Source organism: Ciconia boyciana, chromosome 19 (genome assembly GCF_034638445.1).
Source record: "Ciconia boyciana chromosome 19, ASM3463844v1, whole genome shotgun sequence".
Lineage (NCBI taxonomy): Eukaryota > Metazoa > Chordata > Aves > Ciconiiformes > Ciconiidae > Ciconia > Ciconia boyciana.
The window spans coordinates 7,233,653-7,260,329 of record NC_132952.1 but is presented as its reverse complement, the minus strand read 5'-3'; the positions used below and the strand labels follow the sequence as shown (position 1 = coordinate 7,260,329).

Sequence of the window (26,677 nt, the reverse complement as noted above, 5' to 3'; positions counted from 1 at the left end):
TCAGACTTGCAAAATAACAGCCGGCAAGATTTCAGATCACCGTGGTGACTGAGCGGGTGCTATTTATTCATTAACTATTCTTTAACAAGACATGAAAAAATTGCATGTAATTCCAGTGGTAGTAGTAGGAACATTAGGACTGTGGAGACCTAAGAACAGGAAGCAATTCACTCTGAAGCTGTAAGACACTATAAATAGACCAGCAGAGCTAAAAATGCTAGAGCTTTTGTATTGTCTTGGCTTGAAGCTCTGAAATTGAGCTTATGATAGCAAGATGCTTCAGCTACAGAAAACCCACATATTTCTTATAAATTACTAATCCGGTATATAATCAGACACTATTGGTCTCCAAGTTTGTTTCGCTTTATTTATGTCTCTGTGCTTTGTGATACAATTGGTTCTGCCTCAGACTGGCTGGTAATTAACTAACGTCAGTGTCAAAAGGAAACGATTGCCTAGGTTGGGTCAGTTATGTGCTGTGGTTGCAGCAAAGATGCAGAAGGCTTATATTCTGATTATAAAGTAAGCTTTAAATTTTTCAGAATTTGAAATGACTGGACGGCATTCTAAAAAAGGATAGGTGGATGCAGACCTCTCAATAACTCCCTTAAACTCTTGTGTGTCCAGAATTCTGTCTTTAAAAAATAAAAATAAAAAAATCCAACATGAACGTACAAGGTCAATTATCCTAACTTCATTGCTAGATACCCTTGCAGTCCATGCATACCTGCTCAGTGCAGGTTGTCTAGAGGTATGCCATTCTGTAGGAAATCTGAGACAAGTCCGTAATATTTCTGATCTGACTGCATCTTCTTTTTCTTGGTCAGAAGGTGGAACTTCATAGGTCACTAACTTTTGATTGGCATTTTCTGCCACCATTTTCCCTAATACTTGCATATATCTTACATAGAAGATTTTAGTTAGATTTCACTTCAATGAAGCATTGGAGTTGATGTTTAACCAACTATATATGTGAATACTCCTCTTTCAGCACAAATACTGTGTTAAGATTAAAAGCTGTGAATAATAAAACTTTTAGACCTTAAGTAACAGATTTTCTTTTTGCTCAGAAATACATCCATCAAAAGTTTATTATTCCCCTTAGCTAGAAAATAGTCAATATATTTTTATGAAACTGAATGCACTTTTTGATTTTTAGGTGCTCTCTTCCTGAAGATGCAGGGAGCTATTTTAATGAAGAGACAAGAGTTCTGGAAGTTCCAGTGACAATACTGATTGTGGATAAGGTTAGTGATTTTTATTATGCTGGTATCAGACTGACAATAGATGTAAATTATGGTAGTGAGTGTTCACTTAATGATACCTAATCTTAGAGTAGTTCTTTACTAGTTGAAGCCCTATGATAATAGTAAAAGGTGCTTAAAGTGATAATACAGATTTGATAGTTTTTTCTTGTCAGCGTGTTTACGACACAGAAAGTTAAATCCTTTCTAGATCATGCTCATCTATTCTCTAGTAGTTTATTTTGTACCACAGAGTTAGATACCATAGCACAATCTTTTTATTCTGATTTATAAGAATATGCAGATTTCACATATTCTTAGAGTTTGCATTTTCTGGAGGTGCAGGTGTGATTCCATTCTAGCATATGGAACCTGAGATACAGATATTATTATTTTTAATTTTGCTTATCAGAGACATTTCCTATTGCTTATTTTTGGAGAGCAATGAGGCTGAAGTTCAAGATAGATATGTTAAATTTACACATGCTATTGTCAAGGAATAGAGTGGAATAACTTTTTTGAGGTTAGCTTTTTGGATGACATTTCACTTAAATCCTTTCCTTACAGTGCCACAGATGGAGGTTTTTATCCTGTGCTCTTGTATTTGTTTCAGGCTAAAAAAGTTAATTTTACTGTCCATGCAATTGTTACTACTTCTGATTTGGAAATCAGTCCAGCACGAATCAATTTTGGATACTGCACCATCTATGAAGCTGTGCAGGCAAATGTCACGCTAACAAACAAATCCATCTTGCCGCAAGAGTTTGGATTTGTGGGACTTCCAGAGGTATGTAGTTATCCCCCACATACCTCTTCTTGTCTCAAAAGATATTTCATTACTATGAAAACGTGTTTCAATGTGAGTATAAATAAATCATGACTGGTTCTTGCAAACCCATAGAAATCTGCCTGCAGCACTGTGGAAACACGCAGATTAGTTCTGGTACTGGTTTGTGTAAATTTCATCTTATTATACCCTAAGCGTTTTCCAAGCAGTTTGAACATCTTTGAGGAGGTTTTACTGTTCTCACCTACATAACATTATTAAGCTAACTTTATCCCATTAGAATACCTTTTTTTTACACCAAGAAATCTACTAACAGAATACCTGGTGCACTTTTCTTTCAGACTCACAGGTCGCTTCTACTGCTAAATAAAACAGGCTTAGCGATGTTGCTTTGGCCTTGAGGCTGAGGAATATCGCACAGTTTGCATCCAAATGCCAAAACGCTTTGTCTTTAAAGCAGGATGGCCGTGTCCAAACTGCTTATTGGGAATCATCCCCTGAGCCATGCTAGGTATTTTCTGACTGACTGTAAGTTGATGTGGAAGCTAAGTTAATCACAGGAGCTGCCAGTTTCGTGTGGGCTAGGTCTACTGAATTTTGTGGGTTTTTTTGTTTTTTGGTTTTTTTTTTTTTGCAAAAAGTTAGCTGTTCAAGCTTCATAATAGCATGATGATCACAGTGTGAAATGATTTGGCATATTGGAATCAGAGCTAGAGGAACCTGACATTTAATTAGGCATTCTCCCTTTCTCTGCTGTTTTAGGGATTAAAATCAAGGAGTTAGCTAAAAGAAATTGGAACCTTCAGCTTTGTTAAAGCTTCACTTCACAGCATGTGTTTCATGATTAGCTTAAAATGTGATGGGGAGGCATTCTTGAATCATCATCAACTCATAAACACAAACCAATATACGTTTGAAGATATTAAACTGGTACTTGTCACTGTGGTATCTGCACATCATAGAGGAATCAGCTCTCCAAAGATACAGGGGGAACTGTTGAGATTCTTATTGTATTTTATTCAGTTGTCTATGAAGAGTAAATAAACGTCATCAGAGAAAGGTGATTACCATGGCTGGTAAGAAGCTGGGGAAGAGATTCTGCTGAAGTCCGAGTTAATGGATTTAATGCCTTTCGAGTTACTTTGAGATTAGAAATCTGCACATCAGTCAGACTCTCGTCACTAACTCAAATGAAAGCTTCTCACTAGATGGTTTCTGTTTTCCTGACATTGTACATTTAATAACAAAATTTTATTATCTTGCCAGTAATGTCTTATTTTAATTTAATTAATAATTTGATATTTTAATAAATTCTTATTTTAATAACAATAATTTCTTCTCCTGCCATTTTGAAGTTTGTTGAAATTCAACCCAATGACGGACTTGGAATTCTTCTTCCCCTTGAAAGCCTGACATTGGACATAATCTTTAAAGCTAACGAGACGAAAGAGTACAGCTTTGAACTAACCTGCAAGTCAGAGATTAATAGGTATGTTAAGAAACTGATTGAGTAGTAGGTAATCCAGAAGTCTAAATCACACTGGATTTCCACTGTTAAGCTAGTTCAGAGATTAAATCCCTGCCTACTTTGAAAAGGTAAGGCTAGGATAAAAATGTGAGGCAGGTAGGAATTCTCCAGTTGACAAGGGATGGTCAATGCCTGTTAGTTACATCCTTCATTTACTTGTCTCTCTTTACCGAGATGACTTTTCCTATCCCACCTGAAATTTATGCTTGTCACATGTCCAAGCTGCAAGTTTGCCCCAGGTCATCTTAACCTGCAATGTTCTGCTTGCTTTTTCAGCAGAATTACTGACGGAATTTTTGTAAAAATGCTTCCTACGTTAAGCTAATGCTACTAAGATAATGATGGCATAAACTTTGATTTGACTGGATGTATTTCCAGAAGTTCACAGAGGAAGAATTCAAGTAGGGGCTCTAGCCAATTGTGCATTAAAAATAGATAGTATTATTGTTCATCTTTAGGCAAAATTCCCATTGCAAGCTTGAAAATCTGCTTAAATAGGGACTACAGGATTAGTTCCCTATTTTCCGGGCTGATTAAGAGACTATTTTATGCTGAGACAATTTATCATGTGTTTATTTTTAGGCAATTCAAGCTGTCATGCAAAGCAGTTGGAGTCCACCCACCTCTTGAATTGTCTCATTCCTTAGTTCAGTTTGCTGCAACAGCTTTAAATGGTGTGTCTACAGCAACACTGTATGTGATGAATTCCCATGTGAGTGTCAACCGCTTTACTCATGCTGTCCCAAGAATTGGCAATGGGGAAGTTGCCCCTGTTGGACCCACTTCATTTGAATTCCGTGTGCCAGAAGACTGTCCAGTGACAATTACACCTTCTGTTGGAACTGTGTTGCCTGGGAAGGTAAATTCGCTTCAGATGTCAAGTGTTCTGCCAAATGTTTTGATCATCTACATCCCTACAAATGCTGTCACTTGTAAATGAAGCTCAAAATGTAAATTATTATTAGAATAGCTGGAATATTTTGTACTGTTTGAAGTAATGTTTTAAATCGGACATGAGGGGTTAACCATCAAATCTGGCTAATGCTTTATGAGAGTCTTCACCCTGAACGTTCTTTCCCCAGTGTTGTCATTATGATTTATTTGAAGAATGTTTAAATATCAAAAATACTGGTCCTGTAAAACCAGCCCACTGTAACACAGTGGACTTCCAAAAAGGCTGCAAGTGACCTTATCCTTAGGATCATCTTATTCACTTGGAAAAAACCCTGTATTTTATTTGTTAATTTTTTGCTGTCATCTGTACGCTCCTATTGAGCTTTGTAGGTATAACACGTGTATGAGGGCTGAATTTTGCCTACCATTCTTGTGTATGCTCTCACGCTCCCAGAAAAGCTTGATTCAAGTGTCCTTCAGACCAACATTGTCAGATCAGCTAATCAGAGAAGAGGCAGTTCGGAGGCTTTGCAGAGCAGCTGCGACAGGGGCAGAAATACAAGTAAGGAATGCTAAGAACTAGCACATGCTGTTGATCTGTTACTTCCAGATATTTGTTTCTCTGGATGGTATTTTTATCATAAAATTATTTGCATATTAATAAAGCCCAAACTCATGATCCATGTGACGCCTGCCTATAAAGGACAAGAGTACGACTGTACTGTTGCACTTAATGTGTAGTCTGTTCACTGAGCAATAATTTAATTTCATGCTAACAATTTCAAAAGCATTCCTACAGGATTCTCTTGCAAGTGCTAACTGCAAGTACTCTTAAAAAAAAAAAAAGTTTCTACACTTCTTGCAGATTTCCAGCATACATGGACTTTATATGCAGTGCTGTGGGTCAGTTAATTTATGTGAGCACCTATGGTTGTCTTCAATTATGAGATAAATAGGTGAAATTCCCATGAGAGAGACAGGCTTTTGCTCATCTGCTCCAATAGGGGAACTCTTTTTTTTTAAAGATGGGGTAAAATACGTCCATTTCAACTTAATTTTACATTATTAGAAATGTATGTAATAACTACTGTGTGGCTTGTTACCATAATCCTACTGCTGTTACCTTGTTCCATGCACTCTGTCACCTCTTAGGTTCTGTATCCTTGGGCCAGGGACTGGGTATTTGTACACTGATGTCTTGATTGGACTACCAGTGATCACCCTCAGTGTGTTATGTCTCTGTGTGTGTATTTGCAGAAAAGGAAGAAAGATGAAGAGGGAAAGAAATTAAGCACTGCCATTACCAAACAGCTTGTAAGGGATGTAGGCAGTAAATACCTGACTTCTCTATGTAATTCTGAACAACCAAAATCCGAAGAGTTAAAGCCTGAGTAAGTCAGCAAAAGCATCTTGTAGTACATAGACAACATTCTCTTTATAAGTGGTTTAATAAACCTACTAAAACCTATAGGTAGACAAGAAAGCAAACTGTAGAGAAGAAATAGCTTTAGCTATGTTGCAAAGGCTGTTTCCAAAATTAGTACTGCTTTTAAGCCACACAGCTGTACCCTCTCATGTAAGGCAAAGAATCCCTTTATGCATCAGAGGGATTGAAGACTTCAAAGAATATATCAGAAAGCATGAGACGTGGCTGTATGGGTAAATTTGGCTGAATCAACAAGGGTATTATTTAAAAGGGCAACTAAAAAGCTGAACCTAGTTACCAAAAGAAACTACCACTAATATGCCTTTTCTGAATAGGTCTAACAGAGCTGAACACATTTGACCCAGATGGAAACCATCTGATGGCCCATAGCCATGGCTATGGGTTAATTTATTTTTTTTTTTTTACATAGTCCATCGTATTAGTCATGGTCATCTTCAGTCCTGGAAATGTGATGATGCTGTAAAATGTTAATTTTAAATAGTTGTTTTACAATACGTGTCGCTCAGTGAGAATTAACATTAATAGCATCTGCTATCTAGAAATTTGGATACTTAGATGCAAAATCGGGTACCTGAGGTTCCTTGTTTAGCATATAATTCAACTTCTGAGAACCCCACTTCTGCCTAATCCGAGGAATTTAGAAGTGTTTGGAAGTAAATACATGCTTAAACACCAGGCCTTTGGCTGTACTGGATGTTAGGCATTTTTGACTAAAATCTGTTCATTGCAATCCATTAATTACAATTTTTAAATACTTTCAGTACAGATCATAAACACAAAATTCTTTTGAAAACTCACATTATGAAGTATTGCTTGGCATATTGCATTACAGAAATGTGATCGTGTGTGTTTACATACCATTGGAATGATGTGGAAGTACTGGAAGATACTGGGATATGTAATGTATTCAACATAAGGAAATCATATTGAGGATTTTGCAATCTTTAGTATAACATCTGTTATCTGGATTTATAATTTTTATTCTCTTTGGCGAGAAAAGCAAACCACTCGGTAGAGACGGTCTGTTACTGTGCATCAAGACAGTCACTTAGTTTCACTGTTATGTTCAATTTTGAATGTATGACTAAGAAACAGTAAACACAAACAGCTCAGTAGATTCTATTGGATTTTTTTTTCCTCTTTCTTTCTCACTTACCAAGATGATTCTTATTCCTGGATTTTCTAGTTCTGATGCTTATATGGCAGCCCAGGCGTTCCTGATGAGGAATTTCAGTGGGAGGTTTGAAAAATACATCATACCATGCTTTGTTGCAAGTGGACATATCGATGAAAAGAAAGGCTCTGAAAACCTAAGCTGCAGGTATTTGCAATTAGATATGTGCAATTCATGATAGTTCAGAAATTTGAGGGGGAAATGGTGGGCATGTTAATGTATTCATTTGGGGAGGAAATCTGTTTTCTGATCTTAATTACTTGATAGGTCAGTGGTAGAAACTCATGCTTACAACCCACTAGTTGGATAAGAATCAAAACCATGAATATCAAAGCAGCTTAAAGAATAATTGTATGAAAAATTTAAGCCAGATATAGTTCATCTTTCTGCTTAGGCATACACAAAAAAGCCAGCCACCAAAAATTATGTCTTGTTTTGTAATAGCAATTTAATGATATCCTGTGGTATGAACAGAATAAGAAGAGATTTCTGACAATTCATTGTATTTCTGTATGATCCAAGAGCAAATATCCTTTTACTATCTCTCTAGCCCTTACAACACCTTGTATTTGGAGCTGCACTGTCCAGCGGTAGCACCATGTGTTGTGGTCACTTCAGATAATGGGAAAAACACAGTAAATTTTGGTGATGTTGCAGTAGGTATGAAATTTGAATTCAAGTTTTGATTTTTTTTTTCTGGCTTACGTTAATTTCTTCTGAGCTTAGTTTTGCATTTTCTTTTGCATTGTTTAGCTGATTTTCAGAAGTCAATATAGAAATTAGCCCTGTAATAAGTACTTAGGTGGAAAATTATGAGCCTATCTGGCCAGCTGAGGCGTGTAAAAAGCAGACTTGATCCCGAAACATGGAGTTGGGAGCTCTACAAGTGACTGTACAAATTTGGAAGTATTTTGGTGAGCTTTGACTAATGTATTAGCCATAGAAATGGAATGAATGTTTGGCCCAGGTAGAAGCACGAGTGAAAAGGAGGAATGATATAGTGCGTGAGTGAGCATCATCACTTTGTGAAATGTTTTCATTCCTGTCAGGCCACAGAATGATTAAGCGAATTACAATACAAAATATCTCCCCAGAGAAGCTGGAAGTATCCTTGTTTGGAACATGTAAGTTAATCTGCCATTCAGCTTCTGTTTGAGCCTTTATCTGTAGGACATGTTTGGCACTAAAGCAAGGAGGAGGTAGCAGATTTCAGACTTAATACACCTCTTTCAGAGTGAGGCGGGAGATGATGTGAAGAATATATTGGATGAGCCCAGGTGACCTGCTGGAAAGCTAACTCCATTCCACCCTTTTAACTGGAAATAATTCTGCAGACAGCCAAACTTGAGAAGCACTTAACCACTTTCTAGAGTATAAGGTACTGATGACAAAGCTAGTTTCAGTACAGTATGACGTACGTGTGAAACAGAACCAACAACTCAATTTTTGCACAATGCTCATTGAATTTCTGAATACCTTGCAAGAAGAGGCTACTACACTGGCTTGTCTGGGTTAAGCTGTGCAGGGTAATGTAGCAGAAGGCATGTCCCAAATCTTAGGGTGTTAATGACCCATTCCAGGCAAAATCTGAAAATGGAGTTACATGGAGATCTTATTAACTGGAAAAGGATCTTGCAGATATTTGAATTCTGTGGCAAAAAAAATAATTGGATTAGTTCTTTTTTTCCTCTTAGTTACTGATCTCTGAAAAAGCTTATGGGTGGTTGGTTTATACATCTTTGGTCTGAACAGTACTTAGAATCTGTTGTTATATCTTTTTCCCCAATCTTTGTTTATAAAGTTTTTTCCTTGAGTTGCACTATTTTAGCTCGGATTCTCAGTTCTGAATCCCAATGGTCCCTTCCTGTTGGTCAGACCAGTTGGAATGCTTGAGCCAGGTGAAAATAAAACCCTCGTCATCTCTTTTTGTCCAAATGAGAATAAATGGGTGAGTAAGAGATGCAACAGTAAAGGGGAAAAAGAAGAGAGATGGAGAGATGTAACGGGCTGTGTGATATACACGTATTACTGATTGGGATGAGTCTGTATAATAACAAGAAAAACGTTGTCACCTGTGCATAGCCCCTCCCAACATTTGGATCTTTGTCTATGCACTAAATCCAGAAGTTCTGTAGTAAAGGCCCGTTTGCAGGAGGGGGGTCAGTTGGAGGGGTGGGGGATGTCTTCCTTCAGCACATGGGCTAACACAGACATCCTCCTGGCAGTTTTTCGAAACGCTGGACATCCGGACGGCAAAAACCACTCTAACCCTAAGTATCACTGGTTGTGGGGTGATGCCAACAATTGTTTGCTCTGTGGAGGAAGTGCTCAATATGGGATATGTCATAGCCAGAGAGAAGGTGACTTCCACATTCAAGGTAAATCGTTCTGCGCTGGACCAGAAAGCACATCAGCAATTTTTGGAGGGAGGAAGAGGAGTTCTGTAGTTTCTAGTCTGGCAGAACAGAAGGCTGAGTGGCAAACTCTAGACAAAAGAACATAGGTTTAAAAGCACGTCTGGCAGAGCGATTTGATGCTGAGACAGTTTCAGGCCAAAGGTAACAAAGCTGTGCAGGGAGGATCTTGTTAGCTGCTTCTGTCCTGCCCACAGCTTATCCAAAACAGAGATCCAGTACCTTTTATAAAAGAGAAATGGTCTGTGTGATCTTCTCCGTAGATCTAGCCAGTATGCAGAGGGATGTGAAGTCAGAAATGGCTTTGCTTTTACCAGTGTTAGAAATATTTGCCTTCTTTCTTTATTCTGTCCATTACTGCTATCACAATTGAGGCTGCTCTGTGTCCACACAAAGCAGTGACAGAAGTACGTGGGTGAAATGCAAAACTGGTCCTACAAAGAGCACCTGAGGGTCTGCCGTGGTTCGGTCTAGGGAAGTTTAACTGATTCACTCATTCATATACTGCAAATTCCCACAGACTCAGAAACAGGCCAAGATCTAGGCATAATTTTTCTCCTCTCTGATTTTGTCCAAGTATGTCAATAACCAAAATACATTACTTGCTGCAAGAGTCTTAAAAGGAGCCTGGTCCCTGTTGTTGGGGGCCGGGGGTGGACATGACACGTTATGGGTAGCAATAACACATGCTTTCAGTGGCATCTGGGTACACAGCAGGGCAGTAATGCAGCAAAATAAATTCAGCCAGTTCACAAATTATGGCTCCTACAGGCTTGAGAATCAGTTTTCTTAATGAAAGTGCTGTTGTGTGAATTGATGTCATCAGATACAGAACACTTCCACACTGACCCTGCGATACTCCATACAACTAGATTCACTTTCATCAACAAGGGACAAAGATCAGCAGAGACTTCCATCCTTTATTACGTCCTCTTTGCAAAGAACAGAGTTTGTTGGTAAACTCCTTTTTTTTCTTTTCTCTTTTTCTTTTGTTAAAGACTCGTGAAGTATAAAGCAGCATTACTTTGTCCTGTTAGATCTACGCAACTGTCAAAACCTGGGGCATCACATCACTGAAATTAAATACATAATTTTGTTTCCCCAGTAGGAGCTGTACTAATTCTTTCAATACGGGTAGCTGTAAATTTATGCAGCCTGAGTAAATATCCACAAGTAAGGAGATACTAGTGTTTGAATGTAAATAAACCCCCACGGTAATTGCATATTAAAGATTCTATTTAGGGATGTCCATCTCTGTAAAAGCACGTTAGAATATAGGGAGGGTTTGGTGATGCTGCTTCAGTTCCTCTAGAGATGAATGCGTTAAACTGCTAGATGGATTTATCTGGTATTTCTAACACCCTGTTTTGCTGCAAACCCATGTATCAGGTTTGATTTATTTGCTGTTCCAACAAAAATTGAATGGGTTTAAAATATAAGAAGTAGTAAACCAGAGCTGTCCTTTCTTATTTGTGTCCTCATTTTTATTTACCAGGAACACAGAACTATAACGGCTTAAGTGTGTTCAGCATCTTTCCAACAGAAGGAGAAATTGTTGCTGGGAAGAGTCAGGAATTTATTGTTACTTTCAGTCCTGATCATGAAAGTCTGTACTATTCTGACCGTCTCAAGGTTGTGCTCTTTGGCAAGGTGAGACAATCAAGATACCTGGATTATGAAATCAAAGTCTAAATATGACCTACAGTGATTTTTATCAGCATGGGTCTTAGTGGGAGCTTCAGATAGGTATATCTGGTGGACAGCATTTGTAGGCAGGAATAGTTAATCTTTATCAGGTTAACTGATGTAGGTAGGAGATGGCAGGGTTTGGGGCCCACTGACTTATTTTCAGGTTTTAAATATTCAGTTATTAATTCGTAACAACAGTGACTGGGGATTCTGCCCTATCTTCTGCCCAGCTGCCCGCACTGTGTAAATGAGCGGTGATGGAAGGTAGGTTGCTGCCACCCTGCTGAGCACAGCTCTGGTTCTCAGCAAGGAGCATTTAATGGCAGTGGAGAGTGGAGCTACACCTGCACAGTGCAAACTGACAGGTGCGCTGAGTGCCGGGAAGCTGCTTCTGCAGTCACTCAGCATGAGGAAGGAGGTTTCCATCTGTGGAGCAGCAGTTGAGCTTAGACGGAGCCCAAGTCAGGATATCCAGGCTGGCAGCACAGCAGGCGGCTTTATGCTGTGTTCCAAGAGAGACTGACCAAAAGTTATTGAAGAGTGCCAACTAATGACCATCAGCAGGCACTGCAAACACAGAGCAGAAACTGGCAGTGAGCAAGGAAGTACTGTTTCTCTCCTTGCAAGTTTTGTATCTCCAGATCATCTTTGGAATTGCAGTTAGGACTGCAAACTGGAATAAGCTGAAGATGAATGGAGACTGGTCCTAGTTCACAAACTTGAGCCAAGTTTGGTGGCAGATAAGTTTTGCCTCTTTGAGTGGCTCTAGTCTAAATAGTTTGTCCGGTCCCCTCCTGAGACACATTGCCCAAGAATGAAAGGTTGTTTAGAACAGAAGTGCCTGAGGGGACAAGACAAGGGGAAGATGCAGGATTCTTGTGTTAGAGTACAGGGCCTCTTGGCATTTATATAGGCAGATGATGTAATAATTTCTGCGCAACTGATGCTGTTGTGTCAGCGTTCCAGTTACATGGGTACTTAAGCTGTAACCTGCATTTGAAGCATTCTTGTCTTACATAGAACGTAGCCCACGTGATCCACCTGAAGGGTGCAGCAAGAGATCGTCCAATGTTTGTGGAAGGGGGAATTCCACTAGATGTGCCCATCGAGTCCTTGGCTGTAACATCACCTGTGTCATCGCCAGAAGCTCTAAAAGGAGGTAATGTGCTACCACTTACACTTTACTACAAAACAGTGAGTGATAAGACATGGGCGAGTTCCTCATCCTTTAAGAAAAAGTAAATTAGAGATAATTTTTCCAGAATCAGAACAAATAAGCATTATGGTACAGCCTATATTCGTAACACAAAGAAAATGCAGGGAACCTTCTCTTAAGGAAAGACTTTCTCTTAATTTTAATGCAGTTTTATCTTAATGACCATCTCCTATCTCTGCAACTTACCCTGCAAAAGTGATTATAATTTAATACTACTACAAAGTATTAAGATGTATTTGCTTTCTTCCACTTCTCTGACTTGTATTAAATGTTTATAAAATTATTTCATATATAATAATGTATCCTGGACTCTCCCAATTGTACTGTTATGGAACAGACACACTTTCAGGGGTTTGAATTTATCCTTCCTTAATTTCTTTGGACAGGATCTGTATTCAGAGACAGTATATAAGCAACTCGAGCTCCCGAGCTATAAATAAATCCAAGCACATACATCCAAGCACAAGTAGGAATATGGTACACACAATGTATGTGCTATGGCGCTAGAAAACAAGCATGTAACTTGATAAACAATTAACAATTACAGTTTGCAATTGCAAATTATGCAAAACCTCCTTTTGCTTAATTCTTCGCTCACTCTGTAAGAAGGATCTCCTTATCTGTGCCTACTCATGAATTTGCCACAACATCACTTTGTTTTGAACCATCCCGGTGTAACTTATGCTTGTTCCAAATGATAATCGCTCAGTTTTGACCATCTCAAAGTTTACTTGCTTCACATTTGTTCAGAGCTACAAGAACCAGTGAAGTCCATTCTCCTCGTTCTGGAGTACATCGAGGGAGAGGGTTCTCCAGTGCCAGCAATGACAGAACTGAAAGTTGGAGCTATACAGACAGCTCAGTTTGCTTCTAAGAAGGTGAAGAAAATAAAAAGTGCAATTTTATGTCAGACGCTGTAAGGAATACTGACAGTGTACAAATGGCTACTAGTTCTTTCTGTCAAAAATTCAGTCTATAAATTAAAAAATAAATAAAAACATAATAAAACGTAAACATAATTAAAAAAAAATAAAAACAGCTTTCAGGGTTTCTGATAAACTTTACATTATAAAAGCATCAGTGTTTGAAAAGAAAAGATTATTTTTCAGGGGCTAATATGAGGAATTAGCATTGTCATATTAAGTCAGCAACAAAATTAATTTAGCAGTTTGCTTCCCTAATTCTGAAATACAGAAGTTTGAGCACAGAACTGAATTATAGATCTGATCCTCTTACCTTGTGACAACTTGACACAACGAACAGGCTGGATACTCACAGTTTCAAAGGGCAGAAGCAATTTGGCAAGCAATAGGCCCACAGACAGCATCTGGGCAGTGCGGCCTTTCATAAACAGTCGTTGTGTGTGGCGAGCAGAACTGGCTGTAATGAGGGTGTGTTGTGTGTGTCTCTCGTAGAACGTGGAGTTCAGTTTTGACAGCCTGCCGCTCCTGCAGCAGAAGGGATTCACTGTCGAGTCTGTGAAGGGGACGGTTGAGCCTGGTCAAGTGAAATGCATCAGTGTTTCTTGGGTGCCACCTGCTGACTTTCGTGTAAGTTACAGTTGCTACAGCATGTTGCTGCTTAACTGGAAGCGTGTGCCAGCTGTTTCCACCGACTTGCAGGAGCAATACAAAAGCTGATCCTGAAGATGTCAGCCGTACAGGCTGCTTTGCCACACTAGGATGATGGGACACATGTAGTTACCAAAGGGAGTATAGGCTGGTATAAACACTGATAGGAGAATAAAAGCCAGGAACAATATGTGTGATTTGGAGGCTTGCAACCTCACCACGGACTTGCATTCAGCTGTGTGATGAAAAGAACAAGCGTTGGTCACTTGCATCTTACAGAACTTACAATAACTTCTTACAGGTCGCTGCATTGTACAGCACAAAAACACCAAAGTGCTGCTGCTGTTAGTGAAAAGACACAGCTTTGATCACACTGAAGTGAGCTTTTTAATGCCCCCTGTGCAAGAAAACCTGCAGCCCTCCTGACACGGAGCTAGGTTTACATTGATCATTCTGCTACAGGGTTCACATTTCTTGGCTGTGGGCTGCCTTTCCTTTGGTATATTCCTGGAAGTCAGTGCAGCCTCTTTGATTTTCTACTTTATGAACTGCTTTATGAACCCTGTTTCCCTGGCTGCTTCTGCCTTTTCGTATTGCAGAGTCTAGTACGAGGTCCAAACATCTCTATAGGGTTGTGATTGCCCTTCCTGATTCATCTTCTTGGGCATTCATGGAGACTCAAAGAATTTATTCCCCTGCTTTTTGTTGTGAGCTGTGTGTGGGATGGCAGAATGAGTAGCTTGTTCCAAAATTAAAAGATTTGCTGCTATCATGTGCAGAAAGAAGGCAGTAGAGTTCTTGGCATGATGTATCAGGTTGACATCGTGCCTCTTGGTAACCGCTGGTTGTTAAGCAAGATTTAACACTGATGGCTAACAGGATCCATTTCCTTCCCAACCCTCACTGCAGTGTACTCTGTTGCTGCTGTGCCCAGTTGTCATAGTTGTAATGTGGTGACGATATCTGTAGCACTCTGGAGGTAGAATGCTTAGTCATTGCTACTTTACTTACTGCAGTATGAGTGTTGTGTGAAAATATAAAAGAGCCAACACAGTGGGAAGAGAAGTAATCTATAGCTATAACTGGTACATCTTACAACTGAGATGTAAAATACACAGTTTAGAACTCAATCAACTAATCTGTTCTATGTACAAAAAAACCCAGGTTGGTTTTATGTGTGGATTTTTTTCGTAGGCCGATGACCCTCTGCTTGTGACAGCCCTCCTGACCTTAAAAGGTGACATTAAGGAATCTTACCAAATCCTTTTCATGGCAAAAGTTGTGTCTGCATATGCTCCCACTAAGTGAGGGACCCGAGCTAAATGGAAAGGAAGATGGAGGCTCATATTACTGGGAAATCAGCAGATCTCAGTTGAAACGTGGAAAGATTTTGAGATTGTCGCAAATACATGAGGGGAGCAGGGAAGCGGGAGGGAAGGTGATGTAATATTTCTGCCTTTTTTGCCTACAAAATTCTATGTAAACTCTGGTTCCACTAGTTTCATTTTCAAGCTGACTTTGTGACGACGATCTTGTGGTAGAAGAAAGGATTAATGAGAGGCCACGTAGATACATCTGTTAATCACAGTGTCTTCCAAAGGGGGGCATTCCCTCAGGAGGAGTATCTTTTTTACATCTCCAAGGGTGAGTTTCAAACAATGTATCTTTTTCCAATTTCAGATACATTTTAATAGATTTGGAAAATCCTTGGGTTTTTCCCTCTTAAGACCAGAATAAAGCTTCTTATTCAAGTCTCCTTCAAATTGTTTGGGCAGTCATTTTTACAGTACGCTGTGGAATCTTCCTGATGGCACATGGTCAAGGAGGAAATAGTGACTCTGCTGTTCACTGAATCGCTGGATATGGTTGTAGACACTTGCCCTAGATCATGGCTGTCCAGGAACTTTTGTATTTCTACATTTGCTTTTCTCTGAATTCTGACTAAGAATAGATTTCTGCCTGTTGCTGGGGAAGTTGGAGTGCCCGGCAGGTATAACTTCTGTCAGAAGCAGTAGCTAGTTCAGGGAAGAGAAAAGTACAGAGGCACTACACCATGGAGAATGAAGGGACCAGGAAATTAGCAGAAATCTAGAAACATAGGTAATCTTTTAAATCTTATATCACGCTCTTTGAATCACAGTAAGTCTGTGGCAAAATCCCCCACCACCACTCCAAGGGCTTATTGCCGTTTGGCCCTGTGTAGCTGTTAAAATTGCTTATTTAGATTATGCAGCAAGGAACTAGAAACAGACTATTTGTAAATAGGCCTAAGGTAAAATGTGTCAAGCTAGATGGACTGCAGGAAAAAGCAGTAAAGCAATTGTCACAAGAAGTATTTTAACTAGTTTCCCCCTTTTACAGAGGCAGCTGGTATAACTGATGAAGAGGGGTTCCTTCTTTTTCCAAAGACAGTATGTTTGATCCATTCAGATCTGTTCTCATTTAATAACGCATCAAGTGGCTGCGAAGTTACTTAACTCTTCAGTCTGAAGCACTACAGATGCTGGAGCAATAACAGTCACCATGGGGGGAGGCGGGAGCTGGGAGGGGGGGGCAGTGCTAGCCAGAGACAGCTCTGCCTTCGGAAGAGAGGCACCGAGTATTTCTGCTGGCACAGCTGGGGCGGTCGGGCTGAAGTTGAGGACAAGGAAGTTTGTGTGCTGATTCCCTTACAGTCCTTGCAGCCCTAAAAGGGAGATTCGATACCGGGATGTAAAGTGAAACTGTTGCAAATAGTACTGCACAGCTGACAGGTACCTAATGATAGGGAAGTTTTCAGAAAGCAAGGAAGCGCACAGCACGTTGGAGTGGAAGGTTTATTTCGGGCAGTTAATTGGGGGGTATCCATTATGTGAGGATCCTTTGGATTTCACTCTTGGAAACTGAAAAGTAGTGGCTGAGAATAAATTAGTCTCCAGACTCTCATAACCATATAATGTGCTGAAAATAAGTGTGAAATTATCTAGCAGGAAGCAACACCCCTGTCTCAGGGATCTTCCACTTCATAGAGGTCAGGCGCTGTGAAAAAGCATCCAGAGGATTAAAAAAAAGTAAAAAATTCAAAGAATACACATAAAGACTGTGACGATGTTGAAAAAATGTGGAGGTTGCTTGCAAGAATAAGAAGGCGGCTCAGCAAGCGGAAAGAAGGTGTAGAAGCAAGGCCTAGCTGGTCCAACCAACAGTATTTGCTTGGACACTGGATCTGAAAGACTCTTAACAGCTTTGGAGAGCCCTGGATGCGCCCATTCAGTTGTAGAAGTTGGCAGGTCAAGCATGCGGCATTACACGAATGCATTCAGAAGGTTAAGCTGGTTATAAAGAGCAGCTGCCGTGGCTGGCTTAAGTCCTTGTTGTACTGAATAGCTTAAAAGGTAAGCAAAGGGGGTAGCCCATTTTTAACTGCATTATTTGAGCTTGATCTTGAAAACTTACATGAATAATTTCACAGACTTGAAGTGAGCATAAGGTGCTGGGTTTCACTGCTCAAAGTTTCCCTGCGTAAAGCTAAATGTGTATTTGTTCTCTCCAGGGGGAGTGGTGACCCATGGTAATAAGAATAGGTTGCTATTTCTGGAGTACTGAAAATAAAGAAAACTACGCTGCAATACACCAGCTGACGTTCTGTAAAGCAGTTAGGGAAATCTGAACGTTTTTTATTCTCTTTCATGAGAAAAAAGCCTGTTATTTTATCTCGGGCCTCAAAAATCATCATCTTTGACTTATTGGGGGCATAATGGCTGATCCTTGCAGGACTGGGTTTTCCTTTCTGATTGGATCGGGTTTGTTCTTTTGGCGCACACAGCTCAATGTGCCCAGCTCTTGTGTGAAGCAATACCTGAGCAATGAGAGAGACCAGCTGATGCGAAACAAAAAAACCAAATCGTCTGATGTGGGAAAGCAGATCCATTGTGAAACTTAACGCAGGCATGCTGACGATGCTGCTTCATCTGGAACACAACTAAAACTTAAAGAGGAAAAGCACAGTTACTTTTTCTGCAAAATGTAGCCCTTGGGTGTTCGGCTGTCATTCAAATGAGAATTTCCACGTTTCACCAAGGGATAGAAAACAGTGGGACCCTTCCCAGAAAGCAACAACTCATCCTCTGATATATTTGCTGCAATTCTTGGGCTTGATTTAGCATTTAAATGAAGTCTACCCATCTATAGGAGAGTGGAGCAAATAGGCTTCCCTTCCTAGACATCTGACTGAGCTTGTTCCTTTGACCAAGCTGACTGAAGTGGAAAAGTCCGTGCCTAAACCCTGTGACAGCTGTACGCTGTTTCATCACTGGGACTCTTCACTTGCCTAAAACATGTGCGTGGCTATTGAGCAAGCAAGCCAAGGATTCAATGATAGATCTGGCTTCTAAAACAGAAATAACTAAAATAATTTCATTTAGATTAACATAGCTACTTTTGCTATAGTTTTAATTGGTGCTGAGCCTCTTTAGAAGCTTCACAATGCAAATTTGCAATGATCCAAGATGCACGCTGTCAGATTACGGAAAATTTAGGATTCTGTCTGGATGTTCCTACCGAAAGAGTTCTTATGTATAATGTATATGAAAATGCCTTCTTGGTCTTTCTCTGATACAGGAAACAGAAAATTGACTGAGATGACTGACTGCTGGAAACAATTCTCCTGCTAGTTTAGACACACCAAGCTGAACTAGAAATAGTGAGTTTGTAGATAATTCTGCGAGGACGTAGCTGAGCGCGCTATTGCATTCTACTTGCATGACTTAATGCCAAGTTCACAACTACCAGAAGAAGCTCTACACAGCAGCTCTAGCCTTCATGCAAGTTAACCTCTTGAAGAAGAAAAAAATACTGTTCAGTACTGTGCTTCCAAAGCAGGTTATCAACAATCATAGCACATTTGGTATTAAAATTCCCAGGAGATTCTAAACATGTAATCTGATCTTTCTGTCTCCATATTATAGGACTCTGATAGGCATGGGTGTACGCCTGCCCGCCCAGGCCGTTGCCTGCTAGGGATGGAGCCCTTATTGTGAGGATAATATGGAAAATGTAACCTCAGAAATACATCTAAGTTTCCCAGAAGCTTAAGTTTTCTGCTCCTCTAACTGCGCTTCTGAGCATCACGCTTTCAGACTGAGATTTGCAACTGTGATCACTCTTGGGTGGCTGGACATGAACTCTTGTGCTTTCAGATCTGGATCTAAATGCAAACATATACTACTTGACTCTGATGCAGTTCTAGTTTAATAAGAAACCAATTAACATCCATGCATGACCTTTACAGTCCTTAAAAGCTCTATCTAGCTCATTCCTAAAACAGAAAGGAAGTGAGAGAATAAGTACTAGTGTCACACACATTTTATTAATACATGTTCTGCTTATCCAGTGACTTCAGAGATTGCTTCACACTTAACGGATGCAGCTTTTCCTAAATGAGTAATGATCCCATGACCCTGAGCAGTCCTGTAGGAAAATACTTTAGTCAGTATGCCACATGCCATTACTGAGCCTTGAAACACTGGTTTTGAGCCTTATGGAGCAAAAGTAGTGAATGTCATCTGGAGAACAGTCCATTGAACCGGTATTTCCAAGCTATGGTGTCCACTGTTGCTCCCAATGGCATGATTGCCCCCGGCGTATTGGAGCTTATCCATGCTTCTTATAGAAGAAACCTCTGGCAATCCAAGTCCAAATATATTCTCTTTCTGTTGCATTAAAATCTCAAAAAAAAAAATCCTTGTATTTTGTTCCATTTTCATTACTGGAGGAGCTTTTATATATGCACCCACATACACACCTCTGAGGATATCAGGGCCCCCACCAGCTGTGTCAAAATGCCATTCTTTTAGTTGATCTTCCCCTTCTCCAGTTGAAATCTTATAATTCATTAATTAGCTCCCCTGCTTTTCAGCTCTGGATGTCTTTGTTGCTTCCCCTGTCATGTGTCATGATCACCCTGATTCTGAGCATCTCTTACGTTCACTAACATCTTTTTTTGCCATGTAACTGGCCTCTGCTATATTAGTGCTTCAAAGGTGTCCGACCTTTAAGTCACCTTCTGCTCTGAAGCAGAAATAATCCTTGCTCATTCATATGGTGGATATGGTTGAGCTTTGGCACATGTTTTGTTCTTCTCTGGTGTCGGTAAGACTGCTGTAACTTGTAGCAAGTCCTAACTAACTACTATCAGGGTTTGGGGAGCTTTATAACACTAGGGGCTACCTACGATCCTATTAAAATAGCTAGAGTTCACCCTGAAGAGAAGTGCAGGAAAGCTGTCATTTAAAGATGGGCCAAATTGCTGTAAGGATCAGTATAATCACAGCAATGACACATTTCTCCATGAAATTTCTACCAAAGACCATCAACACTAGTGGTTTAGGATAATGGTGTGCAAGATAACCATAAAACAACATGCAGATGTTTTAATTGAATTTCTACATTTGAAACGTCGGACATCATAGTTAAATTATTTTGGAGCAAACTGATCTTCAGAGAGCAGTCAATACCTTTTCAGTCATGTTTCGTGTGTTTCAACGAGACTATTTTTAAAAAGGAAGGTGATCTGCTTTTCCAAACCTTTGTTTCTTTCTAATAGTTTTCATACCTAGTTTCTCATTTCTTTTTCATTTCTCCTTCAAAATCTCTCTGACGCTGCATCGGCACAGGGTGCGTGTTCACCTGCTGGCATACCTGATCGCTTATCTTCTCTGAGGAGGAGCGCTGGGCACCAGTCCCAGGCCGCTTCAGGGAAACCTCTGGAAGCCGAGGTTTCAGCTCTCCACGCTGCCTCCCCCCGTACCGCCCTCCCGGCTTGGCGGCCGCCGGCAGGCTCTGCCCCGCCTCGCCCCGGCACCCTCCCCGCCGGGCGGGCCGGGCCCTTCGGAGCGGGCGCTGGGGCAGGCGGGTTAGCGCCGTCCCCCGGCGAGACCGGCCGGGCGCCGCGCCGACGGCGGCTCTGCTTCCCGAGCGGCGGGACGACGGGCGGAGGAGCCCAGCCCGGCCCGGCCCAGCCCAGCCCAGCCCAGCCGAACCCAGCCCAGCCCAGCCCAGCCCAGCCGAGCGCGGGGGCCCGGGGCGGCGGCGGCGGGGAGGGCCCTGCCTGGCGCTCGCCCCCGCCGGGCCGCACCTCTGCCGCCGCCTCCGCCGCCGCCGGGCCACGGCATCGCTGGCTTGGTCACGGCACCCCGCGTGATAATTGGCCGTTATTTATTCAGCGGCCTCCGCCGGAGGCGGCCCCACGCTCGGGGCGCAGACCGCGGGCTCCCCGAAGGCTCGGGCGTCCGCCGTCAGAGGCTCGCCGCTCCCCCGCTTGTCCTCGAAGAAACGGCGGCTGCTGCGCGCAGGCTGCGGCGGCCGGGCCTCGGGAGCTCGCCGCGGCGGCGGCGGCGGCGGGAGCTCAGGCGCCCGGCGCTGGGCGCTGCTGAGCAGATGCCTCGGGCCAGCGAGGTGCTCCTCGTTGGGCCACCTGCTCATCCGCTTCTTTTTTTTCCCCTTTCCCAGGCACCGCTCTGTTCTTCTGAGAATAGCTGCAAGAACTCTGGTCAGTGAGTAATCAACAATTTTCAAATGTCTCTTATCAAACCTGCTCCCGTCGTGATCGAGTGACGTTATCAGCTCAGAATGATGACTTACTGGCAGCCATCCCGTACTGCTGCTTTTTGTATCTCTAAGATCGTTACCAACTTAAAAATTTGACTTGGCTGGCCTTGCTCTGTAGACTAAGGTGAATGATCCTCTCTTTCAAAATGACTCTGAAATGTCACCTTCTGAAAAGTCAGTCTGCAGGTTCTCTTCTGTGGCCAAAAGCCTTGTTCTGTTACATGAAAGCCACTGCATGCAATTCACTGTGTACAATACTGCAGCTGCACCCCTGAAATGTAATAGAAGCTGTTCTCTTTTTGTACTGTAAGTCGATCTGAAAAAAACCCATTTCTGGCTGTATTGGAGCTATGAAAAAGTAATTTAAAAGTAACTGGGTAAAGTAGGCAGTTGTCTTAGGCTGGTGTTTTCAGACAGGCCTATGGTATTAGGTACCTCATCCCAGTTAACTTTAAGTAACTCTGTGATAGGTTTCTCTAGAATCCACCTGTGTAGTTCTCTCTCCTAAGCAACAGTAAAGTACCACTTTGTAAAACACTTATCGACTCAGAAGCCAGCTTTTACAGCAGGATTATTTGCATGTTACAACTATGAAGAACAGTCCTCTGAAACTAAATCTAAAGGGTTTTTGCTCCGTGCTCTTACTGATTGCTTTCCCTTTTTCACCTCAGAAATCGTGTGAAATTTATTCCCTGTCATACATTCACTGTTTGACGGTAGATATTTAAATCAGTGAATCACCTACCTTCCTTCACAGATGCCCTCAGAACATGTCTAATTGGACAAGTCTGTGGTATGTCTGGTAAGTTCATTATTAATCTTACTAACCCAGAATAATTTGAAAGTTATTATGAACAGTAGTTGTAGTAAGGCAATGGAAACACTCTTCTCAGACAGGATGGAGGAAAGGGTTTCTCCTCGGTTTTACGAAAGCTACCAGTGGAATATATTACAGATGAGACCACAGGGGAGATAAGGTGTCAGGCAGGGTACAGCATTCGTCTAGGGATGTGTCATCTTTCCTTTCCGAGTGCACTGCAGTTGAACCGTAGGGCTTGTTTGTTCTTCCTAAATAGACAACTTTGCTGAACGCAGTGGCAGCCACACAGCATGGGCTTCTTGGGGCCCGGCACTGCGCTGCCTAACGCACAGCCCTCAGCGCTCTCCCTTTCGTGGGACGAGGTTGTTAGCTTGTAGTGTTGCGCTTTCATTCTGAACTCAAGCTGATTACAAGCCTGTTTACTGGCTGCCTGAATGACTGAAAGGGGGAAAATAGCGATAAGTAAAAGGGTAAGCTCTTGTCACAAGTGGATTCATTTTTTGCCTAACGTGCATTATAGGTATCCTAACATTATTATTATAGTTTGCGTTCTGTCAGTGTATTAACTTTGATGGCAGCACGTAGAGTGAGTTGGTTACTTTTAGCTGTCATTCAGTCTGGACTAATTTTGGTTGATATTCTTTGCTTTCTTAGAATGTGCTGATACATAGAACTGTTTAACAATATGCAGTTACATTAAATACTTTAAGAAGGCTTCTGTAATTAGGCAGCGCTGAAATTGTGAAAGCTAATGAGCTAGTGCTGAGATTTACACTGCCAAGATGCCTCTACCGAGGTGATTCCTGCCTTCATCAGAGGGCAGCAGCATACGAAGGCACGGTGATTTCACAGAACACACTAGCATGCAGCTCGTGGAGTGTCAGGAAATACTGACTGGGTAGCCATGAGGTAATACTCCTCGCCCTGGAGGAATGTTTCATTGCAAAGTTCCAGCAGGGCAGCACGTTCTTATACACTGTTTTAAGTTGCCTGAAAGCATTTTTCTAAAACAGTAATTTCCAAGAAAATGCATGAAATTTGTGGAAGTTTGAGGCACTCAAATCCAACCTTTATAGTGTAGTCTTTGTGTGTATCTGACTCTCATACAGACAGAAATATACTCTTGTTAAAACAAAATAAAGCAGTTACTAAAGAAATATTTATTTTGGAATGATGATTCTTATGGGCAATAAGAATCAAGCTTTTCAAACCACTACCTTTGGTTTGAAAAAAAGAATAGAATGCTACTGAGGCCATTTTTATACATATTTAGGGTGGAATACAATCCTAACAAGAAATTCAGGAGCATGATCTGTCACACAGTAATTCCTAAGGCACTAATGAATGTACCTCAGCTTTGTCCTTGGACCTACTTCTTTACAGGACTTTCAAGCATTTCTTATTACCTCATCTTTTCATGGCATGTCTTACTGCTCACCTGGCTCATGAGAAGAGTGGATTCATTTGAGAAATTGGGGGGCGGGAAGGTAGAGTTTCAACTGAGAGGAGAACCTGAAACGCTAGCATGTCGACCTACGTACACGACGAATTGTTAAACAATAAACTTTGTTAAACAATAGCTAGAGATAGAATTGCATTTTCAAGACATACTGCAAAATATAATTTCTGTGCTAATTTATAAATATAGGTCCTAGACTTGTGAAAGTTTGTACTTGTATTTCCCTCCAAGTACATACCCACTCTTACTGTTGAAAGCGGAGCCATTCTCACTGCATAAAAGGTAAAAATACAAAGAGAATGAACATGGCATCTGTGAGCCAGAAGGGATTGTACCGATGGTCAGTAGTACTTCAACTTGTGATTAAGTGTTTGTGATCCAACTTTCTAATTCAGGATCCAGCACCCATTCAGAACTAAACCTAGGAGGTTTGGCCTGTCTTCACCCATTTAGAGTGAAATTATGTTCAGCTCTGGAAGAAGCAGAACATAAGCAATGAAATGATGGTATTCTCCCTCCTTCTCTAAGGTTAATCTTGCTGACTGTGTTCCTGCTCCTGCTCTGTGGGATCACAGCAAGCTGCATCAAACTCTGCTGCCGGAAGAAGAGGCCTCCAGTTGAGACCTTCTCTAGGCACCCTTATGATTTGACAGTTACTGCTATTGACAGTGACAGCACTGCCCATAGCACAGTGACCTGTAAGTATCCTCTGGGAGTCAGCTATTCAACAGTGCTTTGCTATTGAATGTGTGCCTAGAATTCTGTGTCTAGCCCTTGCAATAACGGGGACTTTCTGATGTACTCCCAGAACAACTTTCAGCCCCATAGGGTGGGCAAGAGAGAGAAAGGAAGGTCATCAGGGCAACACAGTAAGTGAGTGCAGAAGACAAATAGGATTTAATGCTGTAGAGGTTAAAATAAAGTCCATGGTGCATTAACCTCTTACGTCTCGTCTCCCACATCTGTTCTTATTGCCATTCCCTTATTTTTTAAACTTTTCTGCCCACCTCACTGTCCAACTATTCCAGACAATGTTATCTCCAATGTGAGGAATTGTTCACAGCTGTTCATGTAGGAACCCAACTGAAACTGCCTCTGTTAGAACATACGTGTACTATGTCAGGTATTTCACAGTAATTACTGGATGGTGATATGCAGAGATGTTTTCTCTTCTGACTGCTTTCCTTTGGAGAATGTATAGATTCCATCATGGGTAATTTTATACTGATGGCTTTTAGTATACAGTGCATATGTTCTGACACGACAAAAATGAGTCCATAATTTCTTGGAGAAAAGCAGGATTAGCCCTTTATATCTCAGCGTTCCATGCAAGTGTTTAATTTCTTTTTTAAATTCCTTTTCTTCACAGCATATAGCTCGTTGCAGTACCCTCTAAGTGTGCCTATTCATTTGATATTCGTGGATATGGATAAGAACACCGTGTCCCCTCCAGCTTACAGTCTCTATGCAATGGACTTGCCACCTTCTTATGATGAAGCTGTCCAAATGGGTAAACAATACATTGAAGTAGCACAGATAAGCCAGAAACTCAATGACGTCCCTGGATGGGTGACACCAGGTGGGCTGAGTCCCATCCATTATTCACCTGATACAGTCCACAGAGATCCAGCAACACAGGCAAATGCAGAAAATTCAGAAGATGCAACACAAGGACAGCTGCAACTCTGACTCATTTCAGATGGGGAGTTAAGGGAAGGACTGTAAGAGTTAAAGAAGACATGAAGAGTTTGGTTCAATCGGCAGGTTATGATGGAAAGATGTTTCCTCTCCTGCCCTTGTAATGATTTGTCAGTTAGAAGAAATGTTTCCTGTGACTGCTGTAATCTCCTGGTAAAGCTTCTTCAAGGATATGAAATGAAGGGCAGCACTTTAAAAATGCCTATAAAAGTGGGACATGAATGCTTGTTCATCTGATTAAAAAAAAATATTCCTTGTGTCCAGCATATGGCAATAAAAAAGGTCAGGGGAATTTTGCCGTCTTGGGAACACGCATGAAGAGTCAGAACAGTACAAACAGCAAATTGTTGTTCCAGAACAGAAACTTCCCAATCTGGAGTTGAAAGGGGAATCCTAGCATGTCACACTGAATAGCCTCTGTACTTTCTCTTCTTTTGAGAACGTTAACTGTCCAGCAAATTGCTGGAGTGCAAATTGCTACCTAATGGCACGGGTTCCTTAAACTGCAGGAAGATGGGAAACAAGGACAGGAAAGTGTGTGAAGGGAAATGCATTATGTTATGTTTCACAACTGGAGACAGGGAATGAGACAGATGAGGAAAGGTACTTCTTTGTTGTTGTTGGTCATGAGACCTGAAGGGATTGGTTTTGAGGTTTTTTAAATCTTTAAGCTTCTATTTTTAGGATGAGCTGGTTTTTGGTTGGGATCCTTTTACTACTTATTTTTGCCAGTTAAAGTACAAATTAGTCTCAAAGAGACACTTGGACACATGGTTAAGTATTACTAATGTGTTTCAAATATTCATCAAATATTTCAAAGATGCCTTTATACTTTGTTATCTGCTCAGGTGTCAGGGTCTCAGTCAATATAGAAAAGAAAAAATCAAAGATTCCTGGCAGCTTTCGCCAGTTTAGTATGTAGATGAGCTCAGTAATGTGCAGGATGAAACAAAGCATGCTCTAGCTGTGCCATCTAGAATAAGTTGTAAATACAAAATACCATAGTACAGGCTGAGCAATAGTCCAAAGAAATTACGCTTTAGGGGTGATTCTTCATGAAGTACTGATAGCAAGGATAACTGCTATGCATCATTTTAAAACTGGGAGCTTGGAGTTGATTACAACGGTCTCAGCCCAAACAAAAATACG

General features: G+C 41.1%; 3 protein-coding genes across 28 annotated transcripts in view; 2 read left to right on the top strand and 1 right to left on the bottom strand.

Moving 5' to 3' along the window:
• Positions 1–16,450, top strand: part of CFAP74 (cilia and flagella associated protein 74) — a 51,563-nt gene extending 35,113 nt beyond the window's left edge. For 8 of the 14 annotated variants that reach the window (XM_072883678.1, XM_072883686.1, XM_072883683.1 and 5 more), the window contains 17 exons: positions 1,160–1,247; positions 1,858–2,031; positions 3,387–3,520; positions 4,142–4,418; positions 4,908–5,015; positions 5,711–5,844; positions 7,087–7,221; positions 7,625–7,734; positions 8,124–8,179; positions 8,903–9,022; positions 9,300–9,452; positions 10,315–10,444; positions 10,984–11,138; positions 12,198–12,336; positions 13,144–13,271; positions 13,809–13,943; positions 15,159–16,450. In XM_072883678.1, coding sequence (XP_072739779.1) covers positions 1,160–1,247; positions 1,858–2,031; positions 3,387–3,520; positions 4,142–4,418; positions 4,908–5,015; positions 5,711–5,844; positions 7,087–7,221; positions 7,625–7,734; positions 8,124–8,179; positions 8,903–9,022; positions 9,300–9,452; positions 10,315–10,444; positions 10,984–11,138; positions 12,198–12,336; positions 13,144–13,271; positions 13,809–13,943; positions 15,159–15,272 — 2,290 coding nt within the window. In that variant the 3' untranslated portion in view covers positions 15,273–16,450. Of the gene's footprint in view, positions 1–1,159; positions 1,248–1,857; positions 2,032–3,386; positions 3,521–4,141; positions 4,419–4,907; positions 5,016–5,710; positions 5,845–7,086; positions 7,222–7,624; positions 7,735–8,123; positions 8,180–8,902; positions 9,023–9,299; positions 9,453–10,314; positions 10,958–10,983; positions 11,139–12,197; positions 12,337–13,143; positions 13,272–13,808; positions 13,957–15,158 lie in introns of those variants that run through there. The other 6 variants (XM_072883679.1, XR_012045785.1, XM_072883681.1 and 3 more) reach the window with 6 other exon arrangements.
• Positions 10,713–26,677, bottom strand: part of LOC140661493 (uncharacterized) — a 41,752-nt gene continuing 25,787 nt past the window's right edge. For 7 of the 11 annotated variants that reach the window (XR_012045787.1, XM_072883710.1, XM_072883711.1 and 4 more), the window contains exon 4: positions 19,176–21,478. Coding sequence is in view for 6 of the 11 variants with exons in the window: in XM_072883710.1 (XP_072739811.1) it covers positions 21,159–21,478 (320 nt within the window). In the remaining 5 variants the exon portion in view is untranslated. Of the gene's footprint in view, positions 13,264–13,669; positions 14,200–19,175; positions 21,479–26,677 lie in introns of those variants that run through there. The other 4 variants (XR_012045789.1, XR_012045792.1, XR_012045791.1 and 1 more) reach the window with 4 other exon arrangements.
• TMEM52 (transmembrane protein 52) lies at positions 20,850–26,224 on the top strand. Of its 3 annotated transcripts, none has more exons than XM_072883714.1 (4): positions 20,850–21,492; positions 22,309–22,353; positions 24,359–24,528; positions 25,200–26,224. In XM_072883714.1, exons 2-4 carry the CDS (start codon positions 22,322–22,324, stop codon positions 25,517–25,519), a joined length of 522 nt encoding a protein of 173 aa, XP_072739815.1. In that variant the 5' UTR covers positions 20,850–21,492; positions 22,309–22,321; the 3' UTR covers positions 25,520–26,224. The 3 variants fall into 3 exon arrangements, with proteins under 3 accessions (XP_072739815.1, XP_072739813.1, XP_072739814.1); XM_072883712.1 differs by having other exon boundaries at positions 20,853–21,492; positions 22,223–22,353; positions 25,200–26,196; XM_072883713.1 differs by lacking the exon at positions 20,850–21,492 and having other exon boundaries at positions 22,223–22,353; positions 25,200–26,198.